General features: G+C 44.9%; 3 protein-coding genes across 4 annotated transcripts in view; 2 read left to right on the forward strand and 1 right to left on the reverse strand.

Moving 5' to 3' along the window:
• The first annotated feature begins 141 nt into the window (after positions 1–141).
• Positions 142–23,031, forward strand: LOC134193862 (uncharacterized). Of its 2 annotated transcripts, XM_062662711.1 has the most exons (17): positions 181–224; positions 294–427; positions 1,154–4,279; positions 4,343–6,160; positions 6,219–8,027; positions 8,094–9,944; positions 10,004–11,209; positions 11,399–12,727; positions 12,795–15,443; positions 15,508–16,830; positions 17,246–20,413; positions 20,655–20,825; positions 20,880–21,053; positions 21,123–21,296; positions 21,496–22,155; positions 22,223–22,314; positions 22,376–23,031. In XM_062662711.1, the coding sequence occupies exons 2-17, from the start codon at positions 316–318 to the stop codon at positions 22,916–22,918; spliced, it is 20,205 nt and encodes a 6,734-aa protein (XP_062518695.1). In that variant the 5' UTR covers positions 181–224; positions 294–315; the 3' UTR covers positions 22,919–23,031. The 2 variants fall into 2 exon arrangements, with proteins under 2 accessions (XP_062518694.1, XP_062518695.1); XM_062662710.1 differs by having other exon boundaries at positions 142–427.
• Positions 23,032–23,042: 11 nt separating this feature from the next.
• Positions 23,043–26,798, reverse strand: part of LOC134193864 (uncharacterized) — a 6,602-nt gene continuing 2,846 nt past the window's right edge. The window contains exons 7-13 of the mRNA XM_062662713.1: positions 26,670–26,775; positions 26,377–26,538; positions 25,995–26,209; positions 25,186–25,256; positions 25,057–25,113; positions 24,948–24,994; positions 23,043–23,185 (exon numbers count right to left, since the gene is read on the reverse strand). Of these exons, the coding sequence (XP_062518697.1) occupies positions 23,140–23,185; positions 24,948–24,994; positions 25,057–25,113; positions 25,186–25,256; positions 25,995–26,209; positions 26,377–26,538; positions 26,670–26,775 (704 nt within the window). The 3' untranslated portion in view covers positions 23,043–23,139. The remainder of the gene's footprint in view (positions 23,186–24,947; positions 24,995–25,056; positions 25,114–25,185; positions 25,257–25,994; positions 26,210–26,376; positions 26,539–26,669; positions 26,776–26,798) is intronic.
• Positions 23,858–26,798, forward strand: part of LOC134193863 (uncharacterized) — an 11,886-nt gene continuing 8,945 nt past the window's right edge. Inside the window, exon 1 of the mRNA XM_062662712.1 lies at positions 23,858–23,881. The gene's annotated coding sequence lies outside the window, so the exon portion shown is untranslated. The remainder of the gene's footprint in view (positions 23,882–26,798) is intronic.

Raw genomic sequence — 26,798 nt, forward strand, 5'->3', positions numbered from 1 at the left:
ACACTTCTCCCATATTATTATGCGGTCTCACAAGAGTGTCACGCTTCTGCAAACGATCCGCGTGTAGGCCTGACATCCAGTACAACAATCATGTACCGGATGTGCATTAGGAATTTAATTGCAAAGGAGGAACAGCGCAGATATAATGGTCTTAACACTGACTATTAATCAGTGAGAGCTGGGCGGTCTGTGTAACCTTTGAAGTGTGAAGAAGCCGTCAGCGAGTCAGTCAACAGTAGAGCATTCTAGTCGTGAACGGTACGCATCAATAACACACGCGGTTGCCTACGTAGGTGATACAGACTCCAAGCAAGGATGCGTATGTGGTGCCGGAAGACAGCAGCTCGAACCGCCAGGAAGTGTATCTTTCTAGATATCTTCTTGTTCAGTGTGCTTCTTACTTGCTGCTCTGCTCAGCAAGGGCCAGGTTAGTTAGTTCCTTTTCAATTAAATTATATTCCTGTAAACGCAGTAGGGAGACAGTTGCACTTGTAAATTCCCATTTTGCACGGTCCTATCTCTTAGCACAAAACCGACTGACGGATAGATGGATAGAATAGCTTACGAGCTGTACGTGTATATGCGTTTGTGTTTAGTTAGATATGGTGTAGACATTAACATTGCGTTAGCTACAGTGGAAGGAAGCTCTGTCATCTTGTTAGCATAAAACTGTCGATGCCGCTGCCTCTGTACATGCACATTGTGTGGAGCGTTACCTAGTCACAGTGACAGGAGGTAGGTGCTTTCCTCGGTGAGTGTCAGATGGGTCCAGCTGACGTTAGCATGAAAGAGGTTACTATTCGAGGTGGTCACTACGTTTATTTTCTTTGCTGTTGATCCGTCGGACTTTGCTAGTGGGAGGCCCTTGATATAACAGGTTGAGCCAGAGCTGCCCTCTAGGATATGGTGCATCATCAATGGCATGACCACAAACTCTGAGAACAAAGGGCAGGCGCTAACTGGAACCAAATGGTGTAAAACATGAAACGCGCCGGGGTCAGCTTGTGCTGTTGAGCTCTATGGAGTAATGATAGGAGACGGTAGGTTGTGCGGTTAGGAACATTATGCAAAGATGTGCCTTAATAGCTTCCTATTGGATTAGGTTGCAGTCTGTCATTATGGTTGTGTGTTGTATCACTTTCTTTTCTCCTAGAGGTGACCATATTGGAGACGCTAGACAGCAGAGGGAGAGAGTTCGTTGTTGGCTTCATGAGACAATTTGGAGGCAGACGGGATGGTAATCTCACTTTGTCACTGACTAGCAGTAAACCTACCAAGGCTGTTGTGTGGGCGGATCATTTTCAGGCGACGAGAAATCTCAAGCCTGGCATGGTCGAGACTGTCTTCATACCTCAACGGTTGATAATGGACAAGGGGAGAGAAAACAAAGGAATTCTGGTGACTGCAGACGAGGAGATATCTGTGTATGCTCTCAATCAGCTGTCTAGCTCGACAGATGCTTACTTGGCTTTACCCACTGACTCAGATGGAAAGTTTTACTACGTGGCATCATATTCATCACAGATATTACGAACCAGAAGCTTGTTTGCTGTCATTGGAGTGGAGCGCAAAACAAAAGTAAAAGTGACTCCAACAGCTCCAATAGAGATGCCTAATGGGAAGACTCTAGCTGCTGGCAAAACAATAAAAGTAAGGCTTAATCGACTCCAGACATATTTATTTCAATCAAAGCCCAATGGTGATCTCACTGGTACTTTGATTGAATCGAACAAGCCAATTGCACTTCTAGCAGGCCATGAGTGTGCTAACGTACCTGCTCATGTAACGTTTTGTGATCACTTAGTAGAGCAGCTACCACCAACCAATCGATGGGGTAAAGACTACGTTACAGCACCATTCAGTCGACGACTTGCTGGAGATGTTTTTCGTGTTATTGCTTCAAATGATGATACGGTTATCAAAATCAATAACAAGGAAAAAGCAGTGAAGGATGCTGGAGAGTACCTGGAAATCTCGTTGCCATCAAACTCATACAATTATATCAGTACGTCTGAGCCCACATTACTAGTGCAATATTGCAAGAGCACAGGCGCTGACGGACAACTGACAGACCCATTTATGATGCTTGTTCCTCCAGTAAGCCAGTATGCTTCTGCGTACACTATCAGTACTCCTTCTGATAGACCTGTCAACTTTACCAATTACATGAATGTCATAGTGGACTCCAAAGAGGTAGATGGGCTTCGACTTGATGGTCGGCCTTTTGTGGAAGGTTTGCAGTGGCATCGTGTGGATGCCTTCTCATCTGGGAGCCTTTCTGTAGCTACTGTTCCACTTGCAACAGGCTCACACATGGTTCGCCATGTTTCTCCTATTATTCAGTTTGCTGTTATGCTTTATGGTTATGCATCATATGATTCATATGGCTACCCAGGAGGACTACGCCTTGCAGATTTGCAATTCTGTTTTCCTGGAGGTAAAGCACTGCCTGGAGATGGTAAAGATAATGACTGTGATGGACGCATTGACGAGGAGCTGCGCAATTACAGAGATGATGATGGTGATGGTGCCATTGATGAAGACTTAGCAACCTTTCCTCCAACAATAAGAGTTCCTAAGAATGTTACAATCACGAGCTGTTCAGCAGTGAAGGGTCCAAACGTTTTTGGAAGAGCGAGTGTCATAAGTGTAGTTGACATATGTTCGCCAGTCAAACTCAAGTTTACTGATAAACTAGAGAAAGAAGACTGCAAGACGAGAATAGGCAGAATGTGGTTAGGAACAGATGCATGCGGCAACATTGAGAATGCTACTCAGTGGATTATTGTCAACGATCAGAAGGTTCCCTCTATTACAGCACCACCTCATACTGATGCTAGTTGTGATGATCTCAATTCTTTAACTAATGTTGGTTTTGCACAAGTCTCAGATGATTGTGATGGAGAAGAGATGATTGAAACAACTTTCTCAGACAGGCAAGTTGGCTGTGTTGTGATCAGAACCTGGGAAAGCAAAGATTCCTGCGGCAATCATGGAAAGCCTGCAACTCAAAATATATCAATCCATTTAGACCCTCCAGCTGTTGAAGTACCTGAAGATCAGGACCTAAGATGTGGTCAGTCGAGTGATCCATCTGTGACAGGATATCTCAAAACCACACATACCACACAAAGGACCTGTGGTGCCTTGAAGGATTTTTCAGTAAAGGTAACTTATTCTGATCAAAAGATTGTTAGGTCTGATTGTGGCCTAACATTCACTCGGATATGGAATGTAACTGATGTCTGTGGTCATACATCCTCATATCCTCAGAGAATTTCTGTCATTGACAGACGGACACCTGTAGTGAAGTTTCCACCAAATGCTCATGTTTCTTGTGCTTATCTCTACAACTTAACAGCTACAGGTGAGCCACAGGTGTTTGGAAACTGCTCACCTGTGCGGGTCACTCACTCAGACAAGTTATCATCTTGTGGCATTGAAAGAACTTGGGTTGTACATCACTATTGTGGGCAGATGGTAGTGAGACATGTGCAGATCATTAAACTGCAGTATGAACTACCTTCTTTGGATCTTCCTTCCAACAATACTATCAGCTGTATTCAGTCATTGCCTAAAGCTCCAAGTTTTTCTGATGTACAGGTGACATGTGGTAAATTTGTTGTGCATGTCAGTGTGCAAGTTGTTGAGACATCTACAGGCAACAACTGCAAACGACAAGTCAATCGACGTCTAATGCTAAGGGACACTTGTAGTGAAATTGGTCAGCACAACTACACCATTACTGTTGTGGATAATGTTCGTCCCAACCTGGAAAGTGTTCCTCCTGATACAAAAGCAACATGTGCCCAAGCATTAGATTACACTATTGTAGGCGAACCAGTTGTTATTGATTCTTGTAGCAGTGGACAAGCGCTGCCCAAGAATCGACTCAAAGGCAACGTGCTAACCAGAAAATGGGTGTATGAGGATTCATGTGGTAATAGAGGAGGGCGTGAGACACAAACAATACACATTGAAGAAGAACCACCAGTTCTTGTTGTCCCTCGCAATGTCACTGTTTTATGTGACGAATCAATAGATCCTGATGATATCGGATATGCAGTAGTACAGAAAGACATACCTGACACTTGTTTCCAACTTGATGATGAACATGTAAATAGTAAAAGCAAAAACAACGTTCCTTCAAAAGTGAAGACGTCATTGGTATATGAGGACAAATCAGACAAAGACGAGTGTCCTCGCACTATCAAAAGAGTGTGGACATCACAAACAATTTTAGGTCACTCAGTCACTGCAGTTCAGTATATAATTCAAGGTGAGCTGATGTGTACATTTCATTGTGTTACTCATGTGCTGTAGCGTTTATTTGTTGCTATAGAAATACCATGCATACGAAAAGGTGCCTTTCCTGGGGATAATCTTGATAATGACTGTGACGGTAGGATTGACGAGGAAGTAAAGAATGCTATTGACGATGATGGAGATGGTCGAACAGATGAGGATCTTGCTTACAGACCTCCTAAGATTGAAGTACCCACCTCTAGTACGATCACAGGGTGTGGAGTTTCCAGAGCTCCTAAAGTCAATCCAGACGTAATACTTGACTCTCGATGCAAGATGGTGTCATTGAACTATACGGATATGGACGACAGCAATGAATGCCCAAGAAAATTTCAGAGAGTATGGAATATTGTTGATTCCTGTGGGAATGTCGTAAGAAAGACCCAGACAATTGATGTTAGACAGGGTGACCCCCCTAGGCTGACAGCGCCACCAAACACGGCTGCCACGTGCGCTATGTACCTCGACATGGATGTAACAGGGAAGGCCATAGTGACTGGTGGCTGTGAACGAGTGTCCACATTGACAGCTGACTACGTTGACACAACATCCGGGTGTACAGTATTACGCACATGGACAGTGACCGACTCCTGTGGCAATACTGCTCTCAGTGTTGTCCAAAAAATTACTATCCAAATGGAGGGACCGTTTGTTGATGCACCAAGCAGTGTGAGTCTAACTTGTCCCGACCGGCTAGCTCCTCGATTCACTGGTCGTCCGGGAGTTCATCGACGGCCACTGTGTGATACTGGTGCCTTTGTACCACTTGGAGTTATGAACTACACTGACAAAACGGACCGGGTAAGCATCTGCAGGTCTAGAGTACTAAGAAACTGGCAAGTCTTTGATGTGTGTGGTAACTCTGTGCTCACAACTCAAAAGATAATGGTTGCTGACCTAAGATCACCATCAGTTGATTTTCCTGGTGACACGAAAGCAGTCTGTTCTGATGTATTTAATCCGGATGTAACAGGGAGACCAAAAGTGACGGGCAACTGCTCTGACATCCAAGTGAAATACGAAGATGAAGTGCATAGCTGTTATGTGAAGAGAACATGGATGGTGGAAACAGCATGTGGTAAAGACAGAGTAACACATGTGCAGGTCATTCGTCTCGCATATGAGCCATTTCCAGTCGTGCCCTTTCAAGATGCCATTTTGTCGTGTGAACAACAAGGGAGCTCCCTCGTTTTTGAGCAACGTAATCACAGATTGGACTGCAGCGGGATGACTGTGACAGGACTCACTGTCAATCATGCGAATGTCAGCAGAATTGATGAACAATGTAAGCAAGTTATTCGTCGTCAAGCCAATGTGTCAGATTCGTGTGGAAACGTTAGAACATTTTTCTACTCTGTGACCTACCAAGACACAACTGCACCTTCTCTAGTTGTCTCACCTGATCCAGATAGCAGCATTACCTGTGCACAAGCTCTTACCTTGCGCAAAGAGCAACAGGTAGAAGTCAATGATGCATGTAACACAGGGACAGTGCAGTATAAAGACCACATGGAACGGAATGTACTAGTGAGAACATGGCAAGCAAGTGACGACTGCGACAATCTGAGTCCTCCTGAAACACGAAGGATTGTATTACAAGACAGAGAGATCGCAGTCGAATTTCCTGCAGATTCGATGGTTCCTTGCAGACAGTCCATCTTACCAGGAAAGACCGGATTTCCAACTTTGATTCGCAATCTAAGCAAAGAATGTTATTCATTGGGAGTAACCAAGCCAGTGATAGAATATAGAGATATTGTAAACAGTTCGGGATGTCCATCTCTTATCACAAGAGTTTGGACAGTGTCGACCGTATTCGGTCAGCTGGTTGAAAAAACTCAGCGAATCGAAATTGGTAAGTCGATGGAATTTGTATGTCATTGTTTATACTGCATCTCTTTCTTACCTTCTAGATGCTCCACTTTGTAATGTATCCAAGATGATTCCAGCAGACGGTCTTGACAACGACTGTGATGATCGAGTGGACGAGGAAGTCCGAGATTTTGTTGATAACGACGGTGACGGTCTCATTGATGAAGACCTTTTAGTTGAGCCCTTGGTGGCTGTTTATCCTTCTGACCGCAATGTCAGCAGTTGTTCTGCATCACTGGAACCATCACAGTTGGGAATGGTACAAGTATCACATGTGGCTATCAAATGCCAACCGGTCACTGTAACTCACAGCGATGCAGTTTTAGACCATCGATGTCAGAAGGAGATTTTGCGTCTGTGGCTGGTTATTGATTCTTGTGGCAATGTCGCTCGAGGGACACAAAAGGTTACCATTAACGATGAGACTGCACCAGTTTTGTCTGCTCCTCCACCTGTTCGAATCTCTTGTGGTCAGTTCAATGATACGTCGATTACAGGACGTCCACAAGTGAGTGACGACTGCCAGAAGACTAACGTCTCAGTCTGGTTCCAAGATGTCGTATCCGGCTGCTCAATTGAGAGACGGTGGTTTGCAGATGATGGCTGTGGAAGTATATCATCTGCTGTTCAGAGAATCTTTCCTATTTTGGAAACACGACGTGTTCAGCCTCCAAAAACTAAAGTATTGTCTTGTGGTGAGGCACCAAATCCGAGCATTACTGGCAGACCAGGGACAGTGAGTCGTCGACTCTGCAGCAATAAATTCATTTTGCCGACTACCATAACTTACACTGACTCACAGAGCGTGATTTCCATTTGTAAAAGCGCCATTAAACGTACTTGGTCGGTGAGTGACGTGTGTGGCAACATTTCCAACGTAGAGCAAGAAATCACATTAAAGACTCAATCCACCGCATCGGTAATTTTTCCATCAGATGTATCAGTGAGTTGTCAACAAGTACAAAACATGAGCAAGACAGGCAAACCGCTTGTAGCACAGAGTTGTCTCCAAATGAATGTTACCTTTGTTGACTCTATCAGTGATTGCCAAGTTAGTCGCAAATGGGCTGTTAGTGATGAGTGTGGAAGGCTTATTGACACAAAGAGACAGATAATACGACTCAAACTTACCAACCAAGTTAATATACCTTCTAAGATAACTGTGCAGTGTCACCAGAAAGTAGCAGAACCATCAGTCACAACAAAAGAGAGTAAACGGTGTGGTGGTGTCGCCATACCAACACGCCGTATCACGTGGTCGATTATCACTGTGTCTGGAGATGAATGTAGACGACAAGTAACTCGGAGACTGAAGATAACCGGCAACTGTGCGGCTGATGAATTTCAAAAGCAGACCATCATTTATGAAGATCGAGAACCTCCTCATCTCCACATTCCCTCGGATATGGAAACCAGCTGTGAGTTGGCTTACAATGTGGACCTTGTTGGTACGGCTGTCGCTCAAGATGAGTGCAACAATGCTGTAGTGAATCATTCAGACAGTCTTGTTGGAAAAACATTGATACGAACATGGTCTGCTATAGACTCATGTGGTAACGCAGCTCCAGCACTCACACAACGCATTTCGTTAGTAGAACTTGCTCCTCGCGTCATCTATCCTTCAGATCTTGTGCAAGAATGCGGATTACCACTCACTCCAGACTCAACTGGCCGTCCACAGATAGACATAGACTTAAGTCCATTTTGCTTTATATTGGGTGGCAGCCCTACTACCATGGACTACAAAGATACTGTCATTGGCAAGGAGTGTGAGCAAACCATAAAGCGCATGTGGCGGATTGAAACATTCCTTGGACACAAACTGACATACAATCAGACCATTAATATAAGTAAGTTTTCTGTTTGCACACAGAATCATGTTGTGATATAATGCTATGATTTCTGTGCTGTTGTAGTTCCTCACTCGTGTCGAGCAACTGTGGGAGAACCAAATGATGGAGTCGACAACGACTGTGACCACCGAGTCGATGAAGAAGCCAGGAACTTTGTTGATGACGACGGCGACGGACGTATTGACGAAGACCTGGCCACTGTTCCATTAAAATTACATCCAAGTATTGGATTATCTGTATTAACAACTTGTCGCGTCATCAACGATCCCAACTCATTTGTTAAACCATCTTACACAGTTTCGAAAGGCTGCAGTTCTGTTCAGCTGATTCACGAAGACATTCCATTGGAGCGCAATTCTCCATGTCTAAAAGCCTTCACTCGTACATGGAATGGCTCCGATGCTTGTGGTAATACAGACACATCCGAGGAGTTTATTCAGATAGTTGATCGTACAGCACCTAACATCAATTCCATCTCCGTCGTGGACATGAGCTGCAGTGATGTCGAAGGTGATCTATTGAGTGGCATTGCACTCAGTGACGACTGCAATAATGGCATTTTGAACACGACATGTTCACGTACTTACTATACCAACTACACGATCGATGACTTTCACAGCTGTGTTGTTGTACGCCGATGTGATTGGCAAGATGTCTGTGGAAATGTTGGGCCTTCATTTCAACAAACTGTTCGATTAAAGCCTCAATCTTTAACAAGCTTTTTGGTAGAGTTTCCTGATGATGTCGTGTTGACATGTGGTGCCTCCACCGATCCCAACAGCGCGGGTAGACCAGTCAGTGTCAGCTACACAATCTGTAATTCGAATGTACGAGCTGTTGCTGAAATTCAATACACAGACGCAGTTATGTTGAGCAACAGATGCAGGAAGGTTATCAGCAGGCAATGGGTTGTTCGAGATCAGTGTGGACAGGGAGTCAAAACTCAAGTCCAGGAGATCACTGCAGTGCATAATCCTGTTGCGTCTGTCTCATTTCCTGCTGATACGACCGTCACATGCAGACATAGTATCAACCCAGAACAGACCGGCTGGCCAATCGTACGAAACAACTGTTCAGACATTCACATTTCCTACTCAGACAGTGTCTCAGGATGTTTGATATTGAGATCATGGAATGCGACTGACATATGCGGTAATCTGGTCACTAACAGTGTTCAGCATATTGGCGTGTCTCACAGTTACAGCCATTTGAGCTTTCAAAAATCTTTGACTATTTTGTGTGATGAAGACACCCCAGAACCACATCCTCAAGTCAATAACAGAAGCTGCCATGGCATCATCATTACAGGACCGTTCATTTCATACAAGGTGGTGGATAAACGTGGAAACTCTTGCAGACAAATCGTTCGTCGAAACATCACGGTGTCAAACTCTTGTGGTCTACTCCGTCAACATACTCAGACCATTGAACGTATTGATAGAATTCCCCCGTCTTTGCAATCTCTCTCTCCTGTCAAGGTCTCTTGCTCTGATGTTTATAACTTGATTTTAACCGGCGAACCTTTAGCAAACGATACATGCAGCTCTGTCAAAGTCACGTTTAGTGACAGCTTGCGAGAAGGCAGGATCCATCGCACATGGTCTGCTCTAGATGATTGCGGAAATCAAGCAAAGCCACATGTGCAGCATATCGATCTCATCGATCATCGACTAATGTTGAGCTTAGTCAATGATCGAATTATTTACTGCAATGAATCGACAAATCCTGAGCATGCGGGTAGGCCAAGGATAACCCAAGATGTCAGTTTGTCTTGTCAGAGATTGGGTGTCAAGCCAGCAAGTCTAACACATGAAGATAAAGTTGAAAGCATCCTTTGCCCTCGTACACTAAAGAGGAAGTGGACTGCAGTATCAGCACTGAGCAACATCGAAACCATTCAAGTTATCAGACAAGGTGAGTACCAACAAGGTAGTAACCTGTTTGTTTGAGATTTACCTTTTTGTTCTTTTCAGTGCCTCGGCCGCTGACCATCAGAGGTCCCTCTGACATGTCACTGAGTTGCCATGCCAGCACCGATCCTGCTTTCACTGGTCATGCTGTTGTGTCGTTCATTTCCGATTTCTGCTTGCCTGTGATAGGCCCGTTTTACTCCATCATTGCAAATCGCTCATTATCGAGGTGTAAAACAGTGCTTACTAGACAGTGGGTGGCCAACGACTCGTGTGGCAATGCTGATAGCAAACTGCAGATGATAGAGATCGAGGACAGAACTCCTCCTGTGATTTCTACTCCTCAGAAAATCGTAGCTTCATGCAGCGACTACAAAAACGAGATTCCATTCGGATCTCCTGCTATTTTGGATGACTGTTCAAGTGTCATTACTTCGTATAGTGATGAACTGAGAGGATGCAGTGTGATGAGAAGGTGGCATGCTTGGGATGAATGTGGAAACACAGCAACTACCAAATTGCAGAACATAGAATTAAAAGTGGAAGCACCCGACTTGCAAGTTCCTGGAAACGTTAATGTCAGTTGTGGAGACAGTTTGGACCCGTCAACAACAGGAGTACCTCTCGTGAAACCAAACCATCTCTGCAGTTGGAATTCTACAGCAGAAGTAACCGTTGAGCACAACGATATTTCAAAAGAGGGAGAGAATTGTGAGGTGGTTATCAGCCGACGCTGGTCAGCTATAGCACGATGTGGTAGTACTGCTGCCGACACTCAGATTATTACCATATTGTACAGTGAACCCTCGATTGAATCACCTCCTGATATTGCTGTGACTTGTCACCTTGCAAGCAACTTTTCTGTGACTGGAGTACCAAAGGTCACCTCATCTTGTCACCGTACAGTTGTGTCGAATTTGGATAGTTTGAACAAGACCGTTTTGTTGAGATCATGGATGGTGCAGGATGCTTGCTCTCGTGTCTCTGTTCCGCATCCGCAAAGAATCAGTTTACAGCAAGAACCGCCGGTACTACGAGTGCCTTCCAATGTTACAATTGCGTGTCATCAGTCTTCGCATCCTAACAGGACAGGATGGGCAGCTCTGCAGAAGGACATTGATGAGACATGCGCTCAGCTGGGTATATCACCAACACTGCTTGACTATAGTGATGAAAAGGAGGGCGACTGTCCTGCCTTCATCTTTCGTCATTGGACAGCAATCGACTTTCTTGGACAAACAAGTCGTGTTGATCAGCTGATAAGTCTAGGTGAGTCTTTATTTCTGTGGTTTTTGTGAGCTTTGATGCTTCTATTTCCCATTTTGTTCCTTTTATTGATCCGTTCGTTCACTTGATTGTCCGTTTTTACCCAACTAAACCCTAACCTACCATCCTAACCCTAACCCGTAAACCTAACCGTAACACTAGTTTGTTTGTGAGTATTGTGTTGTGCATTAGGTTGTGACAAGTCTGAGATGATTCCTGAGGACGGCAAAGATAATGACTGTGATGGTAAGGTGGATGAAGAAGTACGCAATTTCGTTGACGATGATGGAGATGGGCTGATAGATGAAGACTTAGTAACTATTCCAGTAAAATGGCAGCCAATTCTTTCTGTATCTCTTACTTCATGTCACAACAAGACACATCCAAGAATGACGGGCCGTCCAGACTTTTCAACTGTTACGGAACAATGCAAACCAGCCAATTCCACGTTTACTGATAAGACAATCATAAGAAATCATTGCAGACATGAGATAGAGAGAGAATGGGTCGTTAAAGACTCGTGTGGAAACATAGACATCACAACACAGTCCATTATCATGAACGATAGTACCGCTCCGTTTCTAACAGTTGTGAATAATAGAACAGTGACCTGCAGTGAGTACAGAAACAAGTCAAAGACAGGTGAGCCTCTGGCAAGTGATGACTGTCGAGGTCCTGTTTCTACTTGGTTTGAGGATGAGTTACGTAAGTGTGTTGTGCTACGAACATGGAAAGCTCGTGATCATTGTGGCAACACCGTGACAGGAGCGGTTCAGGAACTGGCGCTGCTTGTTGGTCCTCCTGACGTGCGTTTTCCTGCAGACGTGTCGGTCACGTGTTGGAGTCCAACAACGCCTCAAGTCACCGGTGAACCTGTTGTTGATAAACCGGGTTTTTGTGGATGGAATGTCAGTGCTATTACCAACGTCTATCATACAGACACTGAGACAGAGTTAAGCGACTGCAACAAACTCATCTCCCGTTCTTGGCATGTGAGAGATATTTGTAACAATGAAGTATCACATCTTCAGGCCATAAGAGTAACTCATCAGCCTCCCATCATCAAGGCGCCATTGGACAGTGTTTCTACTTGTCAGAATGTCAGTGATTTTGATGTACTAGGTCAAGCAACTGTAGTTCAGTCTTGCAAACCGGTTAATATTGCTTATAATGACACGCTAAATGGAGGAACATTGACTCGTCAGTGGGTAGGAAGAGACACTTGTGGTCTCTCTTCTTTGACTCAAAGCCAGTTGATCTCTATAGAAGAGAAGGGGCCGACACTCATCTTGCCTTCCAATAAAACAATAGCTTGTCATGAATCAGCACATCCTGACAAGATGGGATGGGCCAAATTGGGGCGTGATCTCACTCCGTCTTGTTTCCGTCTTGCCCAATCTCCAACAACCGTCAGTTATGTAGACTTGAACGGGCAGGATTGTCCTGGCTTCATCATGCGCCAGTGGAGAGCAACGAGCTTTCTTGGACACAAGATTTTAGCAAACCAAATCATTACTTTAGGTTGGGTGCTCTCTCTCGTCATTCTCGGTGGTGTGCTTTGTTGATGTTTATTTGTGTTGTGTTACAGATTGTAATGTATCTGACACTGTTCCCGGCGACGGAAAAGACAATGACTGTGACGCGAAAATAGATGAAGAAGTGCGTAACTTTGCTGATGACGATGGAGACGGTTTGGTAGATGAAGACCTTGCGTGCTGTCCAATCGAGACCGATCCTCCTCCTTCCAAACTTCTTTCTTCTTGTTTAGACTCCATTAAGCCTAAACAGACAGGTCGTACGAAAGTGGTGTTTATTGAGAAAGCATGCAAACCTTGGAAAACTCGCCGTAAAGACAAGAGAGTAACCAGTTTGTGTGGTATAACAATAGAGCGGCAATGGAATGTTTCAGACTCTTGCGGAAACGTTGACAGCAAGATACAGACGTTAGTTATCGAAGATCATACGCCGCCCTCTTTATCAGCTCCTCCAGACAGAACCGTGACTTGTTTTGAATACACGGACAAGGCAATTGTTGGCACTGGAAAGTCGAGTGATGACTGCGGTGGTAAGGTTACTATTTGGCATGAGGACACCTTGCAAGGCTGTGTTGTATCCAGAAGGTGGAATGCGCGCGATGAATGCAACAATACAGCAAAGTCTGTTGTTCAAAAGCTCAATCTACATGTCTATCTGCCTCCGGTGGCCTTTCCCCCTGACTTGACAATTGCCTGTTTGAATGGTTCCGAGCCGAATGTGACGGGGCAGCCAAAAATCGGTGAACCCTATTTATGTGGCTTTGACACAACCGGTGTGGTTGGAGTGTATCATGAAGACACACAAACTGATTTAGAGGATTGCCATACACGCATTGATCGCGCTTGGCGTGTTGCAGACGTTTGTGGAAATGTTGTAAACCATGTGCAACACATCACAATTCTTCACCAAGCGCCACTCATCGAAACTCCCTTAGCTGTGTCCTCTAGTTGTTCCAACACGGGAAATCTTAGCTTGACAGGCAGCCCGACGCTCGTCCAGTCATGTAAATCTGTCAAGCTCTTGTATAATGACAGTCTGAGTGACTCTGTGTTGACGCGCACGTGGAGAGGTGTAGACGCTTGTGGCCTTTCGTCTGCGTCTCTCATACAACTGATTGTTATCGATGAACCAGCACCGCGTCTCACAGTTTCGTCCAACGTCACTATTCTATGCCACGAGTCTTCACATCCCAACGCAACCGGATGGGCAGTACTAACCCAGGATGTAAGTCCTGCTTGTTTGCGTCTTGGAGGAGTAGCCACAGTCGTTGAGTATGTGGATGAGCGGAGTGATACTGTGTGCCCTGGCTTTATCATTCGGACATGGACAGCAACGAGTTTCTTGCAGCACACCATATCAGCTAGTCAGATCATTTCCTTGGGTTGTGATCGCTCTAAGTCCGTTCCTGCTGATAATCAAGACAACGACTGTGACGCTAGAGTTGACGAGGAATCTCGCAATTACGTTGATGATGACGGAGACGGATTGATCGATGAGGATCTGGCGACATTTCCCGTCATAGTCGTTCCTCCTCCTTCTGTTTGGCTCAGTTCCTCCAGAACTCCTAGCAGCCCTGCACGGACCGGTAATGCAGAGGTTAGAAACGTCTCGAAGGGATGTGAGAGGATAGAAATGAGCTACACGGATGAAGTGAATAGTGATTTGTGCTTTCGAAACATTTCAAGAAGATGGACTGTGAAAGATGGTTGTGGCAACGTTGACTCCTCACCGCAAATCATCACAGTAGCTGACGAAACGCCACCGAATCTCTTCGTTCCTGCAGATACTAGCGTGTCGTGCTCTCACTATGATCAGTTGGACATGGCAACAGCTATAGATGACTCAAACTTGTCTGTCTTGACTTCATATTCGGATCATTTGGACGGTTGTGTTGTGCACAGAAAGTGGGACGCTAGAGATTTGTGTGGAAATGTGGCAATCAGTCAGATGCAGCACATCGAATTGACTATCCATCGACCTCGTGTTACATTCCCTCGCAATAGAGCAATCTCTTGTCTAGATAGCGCCGATCCCGTCCATACAGGCGAGCCTCGTGTTGTTTCCTCGTCGTTGTGTGGCTGGAATGTGTCTGCTGCGTATACAGTAAGACATGCTGACACTGATAAGAAGATGCTCAACTGCGATCGAGTTATACACCGTCGATGGCACATCAAGGATATTTGCAACAATCGTATTACTCACGTTCAAAATATTCGCGTCCTACACCAAGCTCCTGTTTTCCATCCCATACCAAACATTACATCAACATGCAGCGGTGTGACCTTGGAGGATACCGATGGCGGCCTCAGTTTTCTGTCGTCTTGTGCACTTCCAACCGTCGATCACAGCTCCAAGTTGAAGGGTTCGATTTTGCAGAGGAAGTGGGTTGCTAACGATGAATGCGGCCGACACGCAAAGTCTCAACTGCAGACAGTCCATCTACACGAAGATCCACCGATATTTCTCGCTCCGAAGAATGTTACAATTAAATGTCACGAATCACCGCATCCGAATGTAACCGGTTGGGCGACTATTGTAAAAGATCTCGACCCTGCTTGCTTTGAGTTGGGAGGAGCAGCGACTAAGATAACGTATGAAGATTTGTTTAACTTTATCGGATGTCCCGGACAGATTGTACGTCAATGGAAAGCAACGACATTTATGGGACATGTTGTCACTGCTGGGCAAATCATAGCATTTGGTACTTGATATCATATTCTATAATTATTGTATTCATTACTCTTGTTGTTTTCCTCTGTTTGTAGGATGCGAGTTTTCCGACATGATTCCCGCTGATAGAGAAGACAACGACTGTGACGGTCGAGTAGATGAGGAAGTGAGAAACTTCATGGACGACGACGGTGACGGGTTAGTGGATGAAGATCTTGCCACGTCGCCTGTCGAAATCAGACCGCCGCAATCTACTTCTCTTCGCTCTTGCAGTCAAGCAAGCAATACTTCGCTCAACGGACATCCTGTTGTACTCAATGTTTCTGCAGCTTGTAGGCCAGTCCACACCAAATACAGCGACTCGGTTAGCGGGACCGTATGCCACAAGACGATCACACGAGAGTGGATTGCCGTCGATTCGTGCGGAAACATGGCAAGTGCGACTCAACTTTTAGTCGTTGAAGACAAGACGCCGCCATTGTTGACTGCACCGGGCAATGTGAGTGTTACCTGTTTGGAGTTTGAGGACGCGGAGAAGACAGGTGCAGCACTGTCTAACGACGACTGTGCTCAAGTGTCTCAGTGGAGCAAAGACACTCTCCATCAGTGTACAGTCCAAAGACAATGGTTTTCAGGCGACCGCTGCGGCAATGTTGCTCCACCTGTCGTACAATCTATTGCCTTACGTATACCTCCTCCTGTATTACGAGTGCCTAATACGGTCACCATCACATGCTCAGACCCCACCACACCGTCATTCACTGGTAAACCAAGTACAACTTCTAGCAACATGTGCAGCTGGGACGTGTCCGCGGCGGTTGAAGTTCGCCACCGAGATCAGGAGAAGCTTATAAATATTTGTGACCGCATGATTGGACGGCGCTGGCTGGCATCCGACGTTTGCGGGAATACAGTCGGCGGCCTGCAGGTTATTCGCATTCTGCACCAACCGCCCGTTCTCGATCAACCAAAACGCGCTGTTGCGTCTTGCCGGGATGTCAGCAATTTCACTCTGGCCGGACGTCCGTCCTTCAAGCGCTTCTGCACATCAGCAAAACTTGAAAAAAGCGACGTCTTGCAAGGAAAGTTCTTGTTGCGCAACTGGACGGCAGTGGATTTGTGTGGCGATACTTCTATGCCTGTTACTCAAACGATTTCTCTAGCAGAAGATCCTCCTCGCTTTCGTATTCGCTCAAACGTTACCATCCAATGCCACCAGTCGTCAAGTCCTGATGACATTGGGTGGCCTACATTACTGGACGTGAACGAGGCTTGTTTTAAATTGGGAGCCTCAAGAACTACAGTCAGCTACAAAGATGAAAGGCAGAAGTCTGGTTGTCCAGGTTTCATACTCCGTCGGTGGACTGCAACCAGTTTTCTCGGTCACACGGTGCGAGCAGATCAGAGCATTACTTTAGGTGAGAGTCCGTGCAAGAACCATTTCGTGTTCTTGATAATTGTGATCATGCGTTACAATTTGTGATCAATCTAGCAGTGGCGACGCTAAGGGGCCTGAGAGCCCAAGCTTCCAAAATTTATGAACGTGTTTCCTATAAGTTATACTCAATTAAGTGTATCCTGTATTTACTTAGACTTTGCGTTGCTACGACCATCTTGACAAGGTTATGACAAGTCTTACGAAGGGTGTCCTATAGACGTATACAGCTTAGGTACAAGGTAGTAGCATTGGCCATTACTCTAAATGAAGTTGACGGTAGTGCATGCCACGCGTCTCGATCATTGTTCAGCCCCCTAAATGTCGACCCTGGCGTCCCACTGATTGTAACATTAATGCATGATTTTTCTGTTTGAGTTACCTTTTTCGTTTATTAGATTGTTTCAAGTCTGATATGTCTCCTGCTGATGGAGAAGACAACGACTGTGATGGTGTTGTTGATGAGGAAGTGAGAAACTTTATAGACGACGACGGCGACGGTCAGATAGATGAAGATCTTACCACTCAACCGCTAGTTATCGCACTCCCACCATCCATTATGCTTCACTCTTGCCGCAATGTTACGCATCCCAGCCACACTGGACACAGTAGCATCTTGTTTGTGTCTCCTCAGTGCCAGCCTGTCAAAACGGAGCACACGGATGAGACTATGAATACTGAATGTCGACGCGTTGTGACTCGCAAGTGGATATCAACAGATGCTTGCGAGAATATCGCAAACGGCACACAAATAATCACAATTGACGATCGGACTCCACCAAAATTGCATCTTGAAAGTAAAATACAAACTACTTGCTCTGAGCTTCCAGATCTAGACAAGACACACGGAGCAGTAGCAAGCGACGATTGTAACGACAGAAAGTCTATAAACGTGAGCTATAGAGATGAGGCAGTAGGGTGCATTGTGTTTAGAAGGTGGAGAGCGGACGACACGTGTGGTAATTCCGTTGTGGATGCCTTTCAGGTTATAGAGCTAAAAATGGAGCCGCCGGACGTGGTGATGCCCGACGATGTGACGGTAATCTGCACGCAGCGGACGCATCCGTCACAAATCGGTCGTCCTGTTGTCACAAAAAAGGATAATTGCGCGTTGAGTACACTTTCAGAGACGTCTGTTAAGTACAATGATGTTGTAAAAGTGATGGCCAATTGTGATGTGACTATTGGGAGACAATGGCTTGTAAGCGACGCTTGCGGACACAATGTGAACAAAACGCAGACAATCCTAGTGAAGCATCAACGTCCTACAGTGCACTTTCCCTCTGACACCACTGCCACTTGCCAACAATCATCACAAGTGAATGTTACCGGAGAGGCAGCAATCAGGAGCTCTTGTAGTGACGTCACTATTTCACACAGTGATCGCCTTCAAGGTTCCGTCATTGTGCGCTCTTGGCTTGCGTCTGATGAGTGTAGCAGTAAGTTGAAGCACACGCAGAGAATCAGACTTGTTGAAGCTGCTCCCCATTTTGTTGCTTCCAACATTACAGTTGGGTGTGGAGCAAGCATCGGTCCAAACAACACTGGCTGGCCAACAGTGATAAAAGACGTACCTTCCGCTTGTTTCAAACTTGGTGGAAAAGAAACGCTGGTTTCTTATTCTGATGAGGTGTTGGGTGATGATTGTCCGAGGGTTGTGCTACGACGATGGGTTCTGCGTACATTCCTTGGCCATGTTAATGAACTAACACAGCATATTGTAGTTGGCAATCGGCCATGTGTTGTGACTCATATGATAGCAGCTGACGGTTTGGACAATGATTGTGACGGTCTAGTTGATGAGGAAAAACGTAATCACAAAGACGACGACAATGACGGTCTAATTGATGAAGATCTGAAAACTGACCCTCCACAGTTGGTCGTTCCTGAAGATTTGGAAGTCGACAGTTGCAACATCCGCCTCTCAACCGACGTTGTAGGAGAGGCAGAGGTGAACAGGTCGGTTGATGCATGCAAACCTGTAGATTTGACTTACAGAGATATTGTAGATGAAGAACGATGTGTAAAGAAGGTGCAACGAGTGTGGACTGGAGTTGATTCGTGTGGAAACACAGTCAATGTCACTCAAAATATAGAGATTGTGGATAATACTCCACCTGAACTGACGCTCGACAAGACAGTCACGACCACTTGCGACAAGTTGGATACAGACGCAGTGACCGGAGAACCCATCGTCACAGATGACTGTGCAAATGATAAGGAATCGGTTGAGTTATTATATGATGACGCATATGGAGGATGTGCTGTCACCAGAAGTTGGACAGCGACCGATGCTTGTGGCAACGTGTCGCCCTCTAAAACCGTAAAGATTGAAATAGAAACGGATCCTCCGCAGGTCACTTTTCCCTTTGACATCGAGCACTACTGTAATTTTTCACATGATCCCGAGATGACAGGAAAACCAATGGTGAAGACTAGGCGTCTGTGTGAGTCTGGACCCGAGATTTCTGTGAGCGTCACATATGAGGACATACCTGTGAGTGATGACTCTTGTCACACTCTTGTGTCCAGACAATGGAAAGTCGCTGATGAGTGCGGAAACGTCTTGACTCACGCTCAAAATGTCCTGTCAGTGAAGAGAGGATCACCATCTGTTACCTTTCCATCAGACACGACTGCATCTTGCGATGACATGTACAACCCTATTGTGACAGGTTATCCAACTGTTTCACACAATTGTTCTGCTCTCAACATTTCATACGTCGATGTAATACAACAGTGTTCTGTGCTTAGACGTTGGAGTGTGGTGGACATATGTGGTGCATCTATTGCTTCTCGCATTCAAACTATTGACTTGCAATATGACTTTGATGTTTCTCCCAAGCCAACCATCACAGCAAAATGTGGTAGACAATTTCCGCCTCCTGGTCCAGTCACTGCACTGACCAAGTTGAGATGCGGTGCCCTCGTTGTGAACCCTCCGACCTACTCTACTCGCGTTATACGCAGTGACGGTCGGTCTAGTTGTCTCCACGAGGTTGTCCGTCGCGTGTCTGTCAAAGACTCATGCCGCGGTGTGGGCACATACATGCAACGAGTTCGTGTTATCGATGACGAACCACCCATAATGGATATGCCAAAGAACGTTTCTAGCAATTGCGCAGACACTAAACGATCCAACGTAGTTGGATGGCCAACAATCAAAGACAACTGTAGCAAGTCTACAACGACTTATGTTGATACGCTTGTTGGGAACAAGATTCTAAGAGAATGGATTGGTCGAGATGAGTGTGGTAATCATGAGCGTGCTGTTCAACAGATTGATCTGATTGAACCCTCACCTGTTGTCACGTTTCCACAAGACAAGAAGATGTACTGCGATGAGTCACTATCCACTCGAAATGTTGGGTGGCCGCTTGTGGAGAAAGACATCGATGAGTCATGCTTCAACTTGGGAGGGAGCTACACAAAGATTGACTATACTGACCAACAATCAGAGGAGACTTGTCCTAGAATTGTTATACGACAATGGACGATTACCACCTTTGTTGGACACAACTTGAAACACGATCAACGAATAGAAATGATTCCTCGTCGTCGGACAGGTAAGGCAACAAAATAAAGTTAGTTGTTGGACAGGAACGCGCCCACCAATTTTGCCCCCTGGGCGTGTTTTAAGAATTAGATTAAATTTTTAATTTAAACTTATACCTTTATAATTTATATAAATAAATTACAATATATAAAATTAATAATATATATATAAATTACTAATTTTTTAATTTTATCGAATAAAAATTTTAATGTTGTGTGTTCAACCTTATTGATTTCTCGTTAATTATGCAGCATGTCCGCCTCTCCGAACACCGCCGTTTGGCTACATGTATCCACGCGGTCGCACCACAGTTGGAACGACCGTCCGTTTCTTGTGTCGTCGCGGTCTGACGATGAGCGGTTCCCTTTCCCGCACTTGTCTAGCAACATTTGAATGGTCTGGCACTCAAACATCATGCAACTGTAAGTGTGACTACTTGTAATCGCATTTAAGTCGCTTAACTGGCCTGTTGCTAGTCATATCGTGTGGCCAACCCGGGGAGGTTAAGAACGGTCATGTGGTTGGTCGAGACTTCACTTATGGCCGTCATGTTGTCTTCACTTGTTACCCTGGTTATCATGCTTCTGGGAAAGCTGTGCGTTACTGTCAGTCAAACGGGCAATGGACAGCAGGAAAATTCTCTTGCAATGGTTCGCATTGTTGTCTTGAATATTGGTGTGATATTGGGGTTTAATTGTGTTGTGTATGTGTGTGTGTAGCTGTTGTTTGTCCTCGTATCTTTTGTCCTAGCAATGGTTGGTGTTCGACGACGAACAACATGTTTGGAACGGTCATAAAGTTTCGCTGCAACTTTGGGTATCAGCTGTCTGGTTCGGCCGTACGTATTTGCCAGGCGGACGGGAAGTGGTCCGGAGAACCAGTCACATGCATACGTAAACTCAGTCATATTTATGTACACACACACACGCACGCTCACACACGCACGCTCACACACGCACGCTCACACACAGGCGCACGCACGCACACACACGCACGCACACACACACACGCACGCACGCACACACACACAATTATATGTATTTATCTTATCGTTGAAGTGGCGGTCATTAATTGTGTGGCGATTTGTTGCAGGTGAGAGTGGTTGTGGCCAGTACTTCCCTTCGCCCACGGGCAAGTTTGTGTCGCCTCTTTTTCCTCGCCCATACGGCAATGATATGTACTGCGTGTGGCGTCTGCATTGCAACGAGAAAGTCCACGTCACGCTTTCGTTGGATCGCTTCAGTACTCAACCGTCCAGAGATGTGGTGGAGGTACGTGATGGGGAGAGTAAGGATTCTCCAATGATTGCTCGGCTGTCAGGTCACATCAATCCTCTTCCTCTCACCACATCTTCATGCGACATGTTTGTCACGTTTTCAACCGATTCTTATGTCAAACATCACGGATTTTCCGCCCATTTTGAGCCAACGTCGTGTGGAGGAACGTTTCAAGAGCCTCACGGTGTTATTAAGACTCCCAACTATCCTCAACGCTATCCTCGTGATACCGATTGTTATTGGCTTGTTATTGCACCTAAAGGAGGCATGCGACTCTCGTTTGTTGATTACCGACTCGGTCACAATGATTATTGTGAAGTTCGTGATGGTGTGACACAAGACTCGAAAACACTGTGTCACTTGGAGCATGGAAGTCAGCCTCGTGCTCTCAACGTATCCACCACACATGTCTGGATACATTTCCACTCCGACCAAGTTAGCTCACAGAAAGGATTTAGAGCCATCTTCTCAGAAGGTTTGCGTAACAATGATGATAATAATATTGTAAGTAATAATAACAATTATGATGCTGTCTTGCTTAGGATTGTCATGTCTTGATATATTGGAGCAAGGACACAGTAAGGGAAATGGAGTGTATTGGGTGTACCCGGATACTGGGCCCGAGCCCATTCCGGTACCTATTTCTCATTGCTATGTCAACGTATTGTATTCTAATAAATTCTATTACATTGCAGGTCTATTGTGATATGTTTACACTTGGTGGTGGATGGACCCTCGTTGGACGAGTGTCTAATAGTGATGCTACTCACTGGACTGGCCTGCAGTCTTGGTGGCTAACTCAACTGTCATCCACGGGAGACATTTTGTCACCCTATGGCAACCGAGACATGATCAGTGATGCTTTCTGGTTGATGTTTGGTGACCACATACTCCTCACCAACGCATCAACCGTCAACGAAACTTTAATATACACGACGTCATCGTGTCTGGAAGGAAAGCCGATTCGCTCGCTCTATTCAAACTGTTCCCAAATCATTACAAGTCAACTTACCGCATGTGATGCGATGGGTTCATGGCAGCATGGGTGTACACACTCAACACTGGAGATGTGTACGCGCAATAGCACCATTTCAATGGCATTTATGAATTTGCCTTGCCATCGCTCACAGTCTGGCATCAGATTGGGTGGAGGATCATTGGGCAAGGACTTCGAGGTTGACATTGGTGGTGACGTCAATGCCCCAACTACCTATTCAGTAAACATTTGGATAAAATGAACAAACGCATAATGTAAGATTGATAGATAGATTGGATACTAATTCTTGGGTTAGACTTCGAAATATTTGTATGCGAGAACGATCAAATTAACATGATTGATTTGGGATAAAAACTCACAAACAGACATAGTAATTAAATCATGCAACTGACAGACATGTAAACATGATATACTTGGTCACAATACGTAATTGCGTCAGGCACCTCATGGAGCGGAGAAATATTATTTGAAGAACTTTGTCATGTCGAGCTTGACGTAAGTCGAACAGCTAAACAAACACAATCATTGCCTTACCCATGCAGACAGCACAGAGGATACTGATTGCCTTCAGATACAACACAATGCTCCCTATGTGGTCTGTAGATATACACATATCAAACACTAGCTGATTACCCTGTTCTTTGCCTGAGCACATTAGTCAAGTTAATTAACACAAATTCCCGCGTCTACACACATACTTCCGGGCATCATGCTTACAATTCCGGTATTTGGGCGGATACAACACAAACGCCCGCCCCGTGTGTACAGAGTACAACAAAATGGTCCCTATGCTGTCTGTATACATGTCATGCGCAAAGCGTGAATATGGACAAACCCTGGATGTGTTGTTTTTCCGTTAGGGTTAAAGTTCAGGGTTACGGGTTAGGGTTAGGGTCACGGTTAGGGTTAGGGCAGAGTTAGGGTTAGTGTTAGTATTAGGGTTAGGGTTAGAGTTAGGGTTAGAGTTAGGGTCACGGTTAGGGTTAGGGTTAAAAGAGAGCTCTCAACAAAATTAACTATCTCTCAGATGAAAGCTGTCACTTCATGACACAACCTTTTGCAACCGTTTACTGCAGAAGTTTACCGTAACGAAGAAATAATGCTTGAAATTACCTGCGTAGGCGTGTTTAGTACCCGTATGTGGCGTATGCGTACCTCTGATTGTTGGTTAGCAGAGAAGACTGATATCTGTGCACATTTGAAGGTAAGGATTGTGAGACACATGGTGTCAAGTTGTGATTTATTAACTAAAGCAAACTGGGACCCCAAAGTTATCACGCAAGTATCGACTGTGGCAATACAACCTCAGAAGGAGACCCTTCTTGGATTAGCTCATAGATCATGTCTCGCTAAATTTCGGGTGCGTTAGGAGCACTTGGTATGGTTAAACCTAAAGTATTTGCTTCGAGAGAGTAAGACTTTGTGTACATACGGGGAATCGTCTGAACAACTCGTTGCCGATTCTTTGCTTCTGTGGCTGTCAGGACTGTACGTTTCCTGCAGAAAGATACTAGGCCTTATATCTTTCTTTCAACAAGTTTTAGTATTTGGTGAGAGTTCTCCTTTAGGGTTAGAGATAGTGTTAGGGTTAGAGTTAGGGTTAGGGTTAGGGCAGAGTTAGGGTTATGGGTTAGGGCAGAGTTAGGGTTAGGGTTAGGGCAGAGTTAGGGTTAGGGCAGAGTTAGGGTTATGGGTTAGATTTAGAGTTAGGGTTACGGGTTAGGGTAGTAAGGATTAGGGTAGAGTCAGGGTTAGGGTTAGGGTTAAGGCAGTGTTAGGGTTAGGGTTAGGGTTAAGGCAGTGTTAGGGTTAGGGTTAGAGTTAAAGTTTAGAGTTAATTCAGGGTTAGGGTTAGGGTTAGGGTTAGAGTTTGAGTTAGGGTTATGGGTTAGGGTTAGAGTTAAAGTTTAGAGTTAATTCAGGGTTATGGGTTAGGGTTAGGAATGCATAGCTTGTGTTGGGCAATCCATGGATTGTCCAAATCCGCTCTTTTTGCACAACATACATATCAAACCTTTGCCTCTTTTGTGTGGCTCCTGATTAAAATATCTGGGTCACAGTCAAGGTCTTTTAGCATCTTTACAACGTTCATGTACTGTAGTGAAGCTCAAGAACGTCTCCTTGCCCACCTCATAAAGAATGCTAACTGTTTTTATGATATGAAGTGGCATGTAATCTTACAGAACGTCACTTGTTTCAATAATCTTGATTAATTAATTATTAAAATTAATTAAAATGCGTAGCAATAATTTAGAATACTTTGTGCTTACCAGGCAGGTCGCCAGTCGCTGCCACTCTTGCTTTCCCATGCACAATACTACAGACACACAATACAAAGTAGAATCCTTAGTCATTCATCACACTTGTCTAGATCGATACCATTGTCTCTACATTGGGGTCATATGTGACGCTCAGAACATTTGTACCATCCGTATTCTGCAACACATAAGAAGAACTGCTTAATGGACGTAATACAATTAGTAGAAATTAGGTTGAACTTCAACTCACATCCATGCACTCATAGGCGTGGCTCCCTTTGTCGCCAACAATAGCTGTAATATTGATGGCTTCAGCGACATCTACAGCAATGACAACAAACATATACAGTGACACTGTTCACCAAATATGAAATAGTCTCAGGTAATCAGACGTTACAAAGAAAACAACACTTATAACCCGGAAGTTTTCCGGAATCTAGTGTCTGAAGTATCTATCCATAGTATCATGCATAGGCATGGTAAACTAGACTTGTTTGAAGGGGCACACATTTGCCTAAAAGGCGTGGCTCCGTACGACAAGTCGAAATGTTTTATTAATTAATCATATATATATATATATATATATATATATATATATATATATATATATATATATATATAGTGCTAATAGTGCAGTAATACTGTACCTATGTCATGTCAGTGTTATCGTGCAGTTTCTAGGTCTGTCATCCTTATACATTAGCAGGTACTTAACAGCTGTAAAAGTTGAGGGGGCACCTACCCCAGTGCCCCATGTCATGTACAAAGGAAAGTCCCACCCACAGGTCGTCTCAACAAAGGTTTGCTAACCCTACACACACACACACACACACACACACACACACACACACACAAACACACACACACACACACACACAACACACACACACACACACACACACACACACACACACACACACACACACACACACACACACAATTACCCTGAATCTTTATTATAAAGCATAACCTCAAGTAGATATTTATGAGAGTCATCTGACAACCATGTCTCACAGTGAGATATCTGTAAGTACCCGTATGTTCTGTTAAGTGTCTCACCGATTTTGATCCTATTCCTTTCGTACGACGTGAATGCTTCATGCATAAACATATATCTTTGCATTGACCATGATGACGGTGCCTGGCTCCACTCATAGTGCTGTCTAATGACCGGATCGTAACCGTGATTTGTGCGCCACACCGCCTCATTGATCGGAAAACCAATGTGAACAACACTTTCAGAAGGCTTGCTGCTGTACACAGCATCAGCTTCTCTGCAAACATGCACATGAGTTATGAACATTTTAATGTTGCATAGCATACTCTGTGTGTGTGTGTGTGTGTGTGTGTGTGTGTGTGTGTGTGTGTGTGTGTGTGTGTGTGTGTGTGTGTGTGTGTGTGTGTGTGTGTGTGTGTGTGTGTGCCCACTTAGTTGCCTTACCGAGCATCATTGTCGTGGAAAAATGCTGTGTATTGATACATTGTTTCCATTGCTAGCGCAGCGTATTGACTTCTCTTGTTGTTTGCATAAGCTGCGGCATCATTTCCACTTCCGATCATGTGGTTGAACCCAACAGTGTTGTTTGTCTGCATCCAGATTTCTCTACATTTTTTAAGTTAAAACACTCAAACTATGAAGTATTGTACACACACACACACACACACACACACACACACACACACACACACACACACACACACACACACACACACACACACACAAGCGTGCATTACCGAGCTTCTGACAAGTTCTTTGCCCACTCCATTACATATCTGAGACGCAGTACGAACGGTATCCCATTCCACGTGATCTCGTCTTCTTCTAGATTAGCTTCGTGCACTGTGTGCATGCATGCACCCCAC

Source organism: Corticium candelabrum, chromosome 18 (assembly GCF_963422355.1).
Source record: "Corticium candelabrum chromosome 18, ooCorCand1.1, whole genome shotgun sequence".
Classification (NCBI taxonomy): domain Eukaryota; kingdom Metazoa; phylum Porifera; class Homoscleromorpha; order Homosclerophorida; family Plakinidae; genus Corticium; species Corticium candelabrum.

Excerpts from the sequence above, each read along its gene's own strand:
- LOC134193862 (XM_062662710.1), top strand. The coding sequence starts at position 316 with ATGCGTATGTGGTGCCGGAAGACAGCAGCTCGAACCGCCAGGAAGTGT. Across the intron at positions 11,210-11,398 it reads TGATCAGCTGATAAGTCTAG|GTTGTGACAAGTCTGAGATG; the intron begins GTGAGTCTTTAT and ends GTTGTGCATTAG. Across the intron at positions 21,054-21,122 it reads AGGAAAATTCTCTTGCAATG|CTGTTGTTTGTCCTCGTATC; the intron begins GTTCGCATTGTT and ends GTGTGTGTGTAG.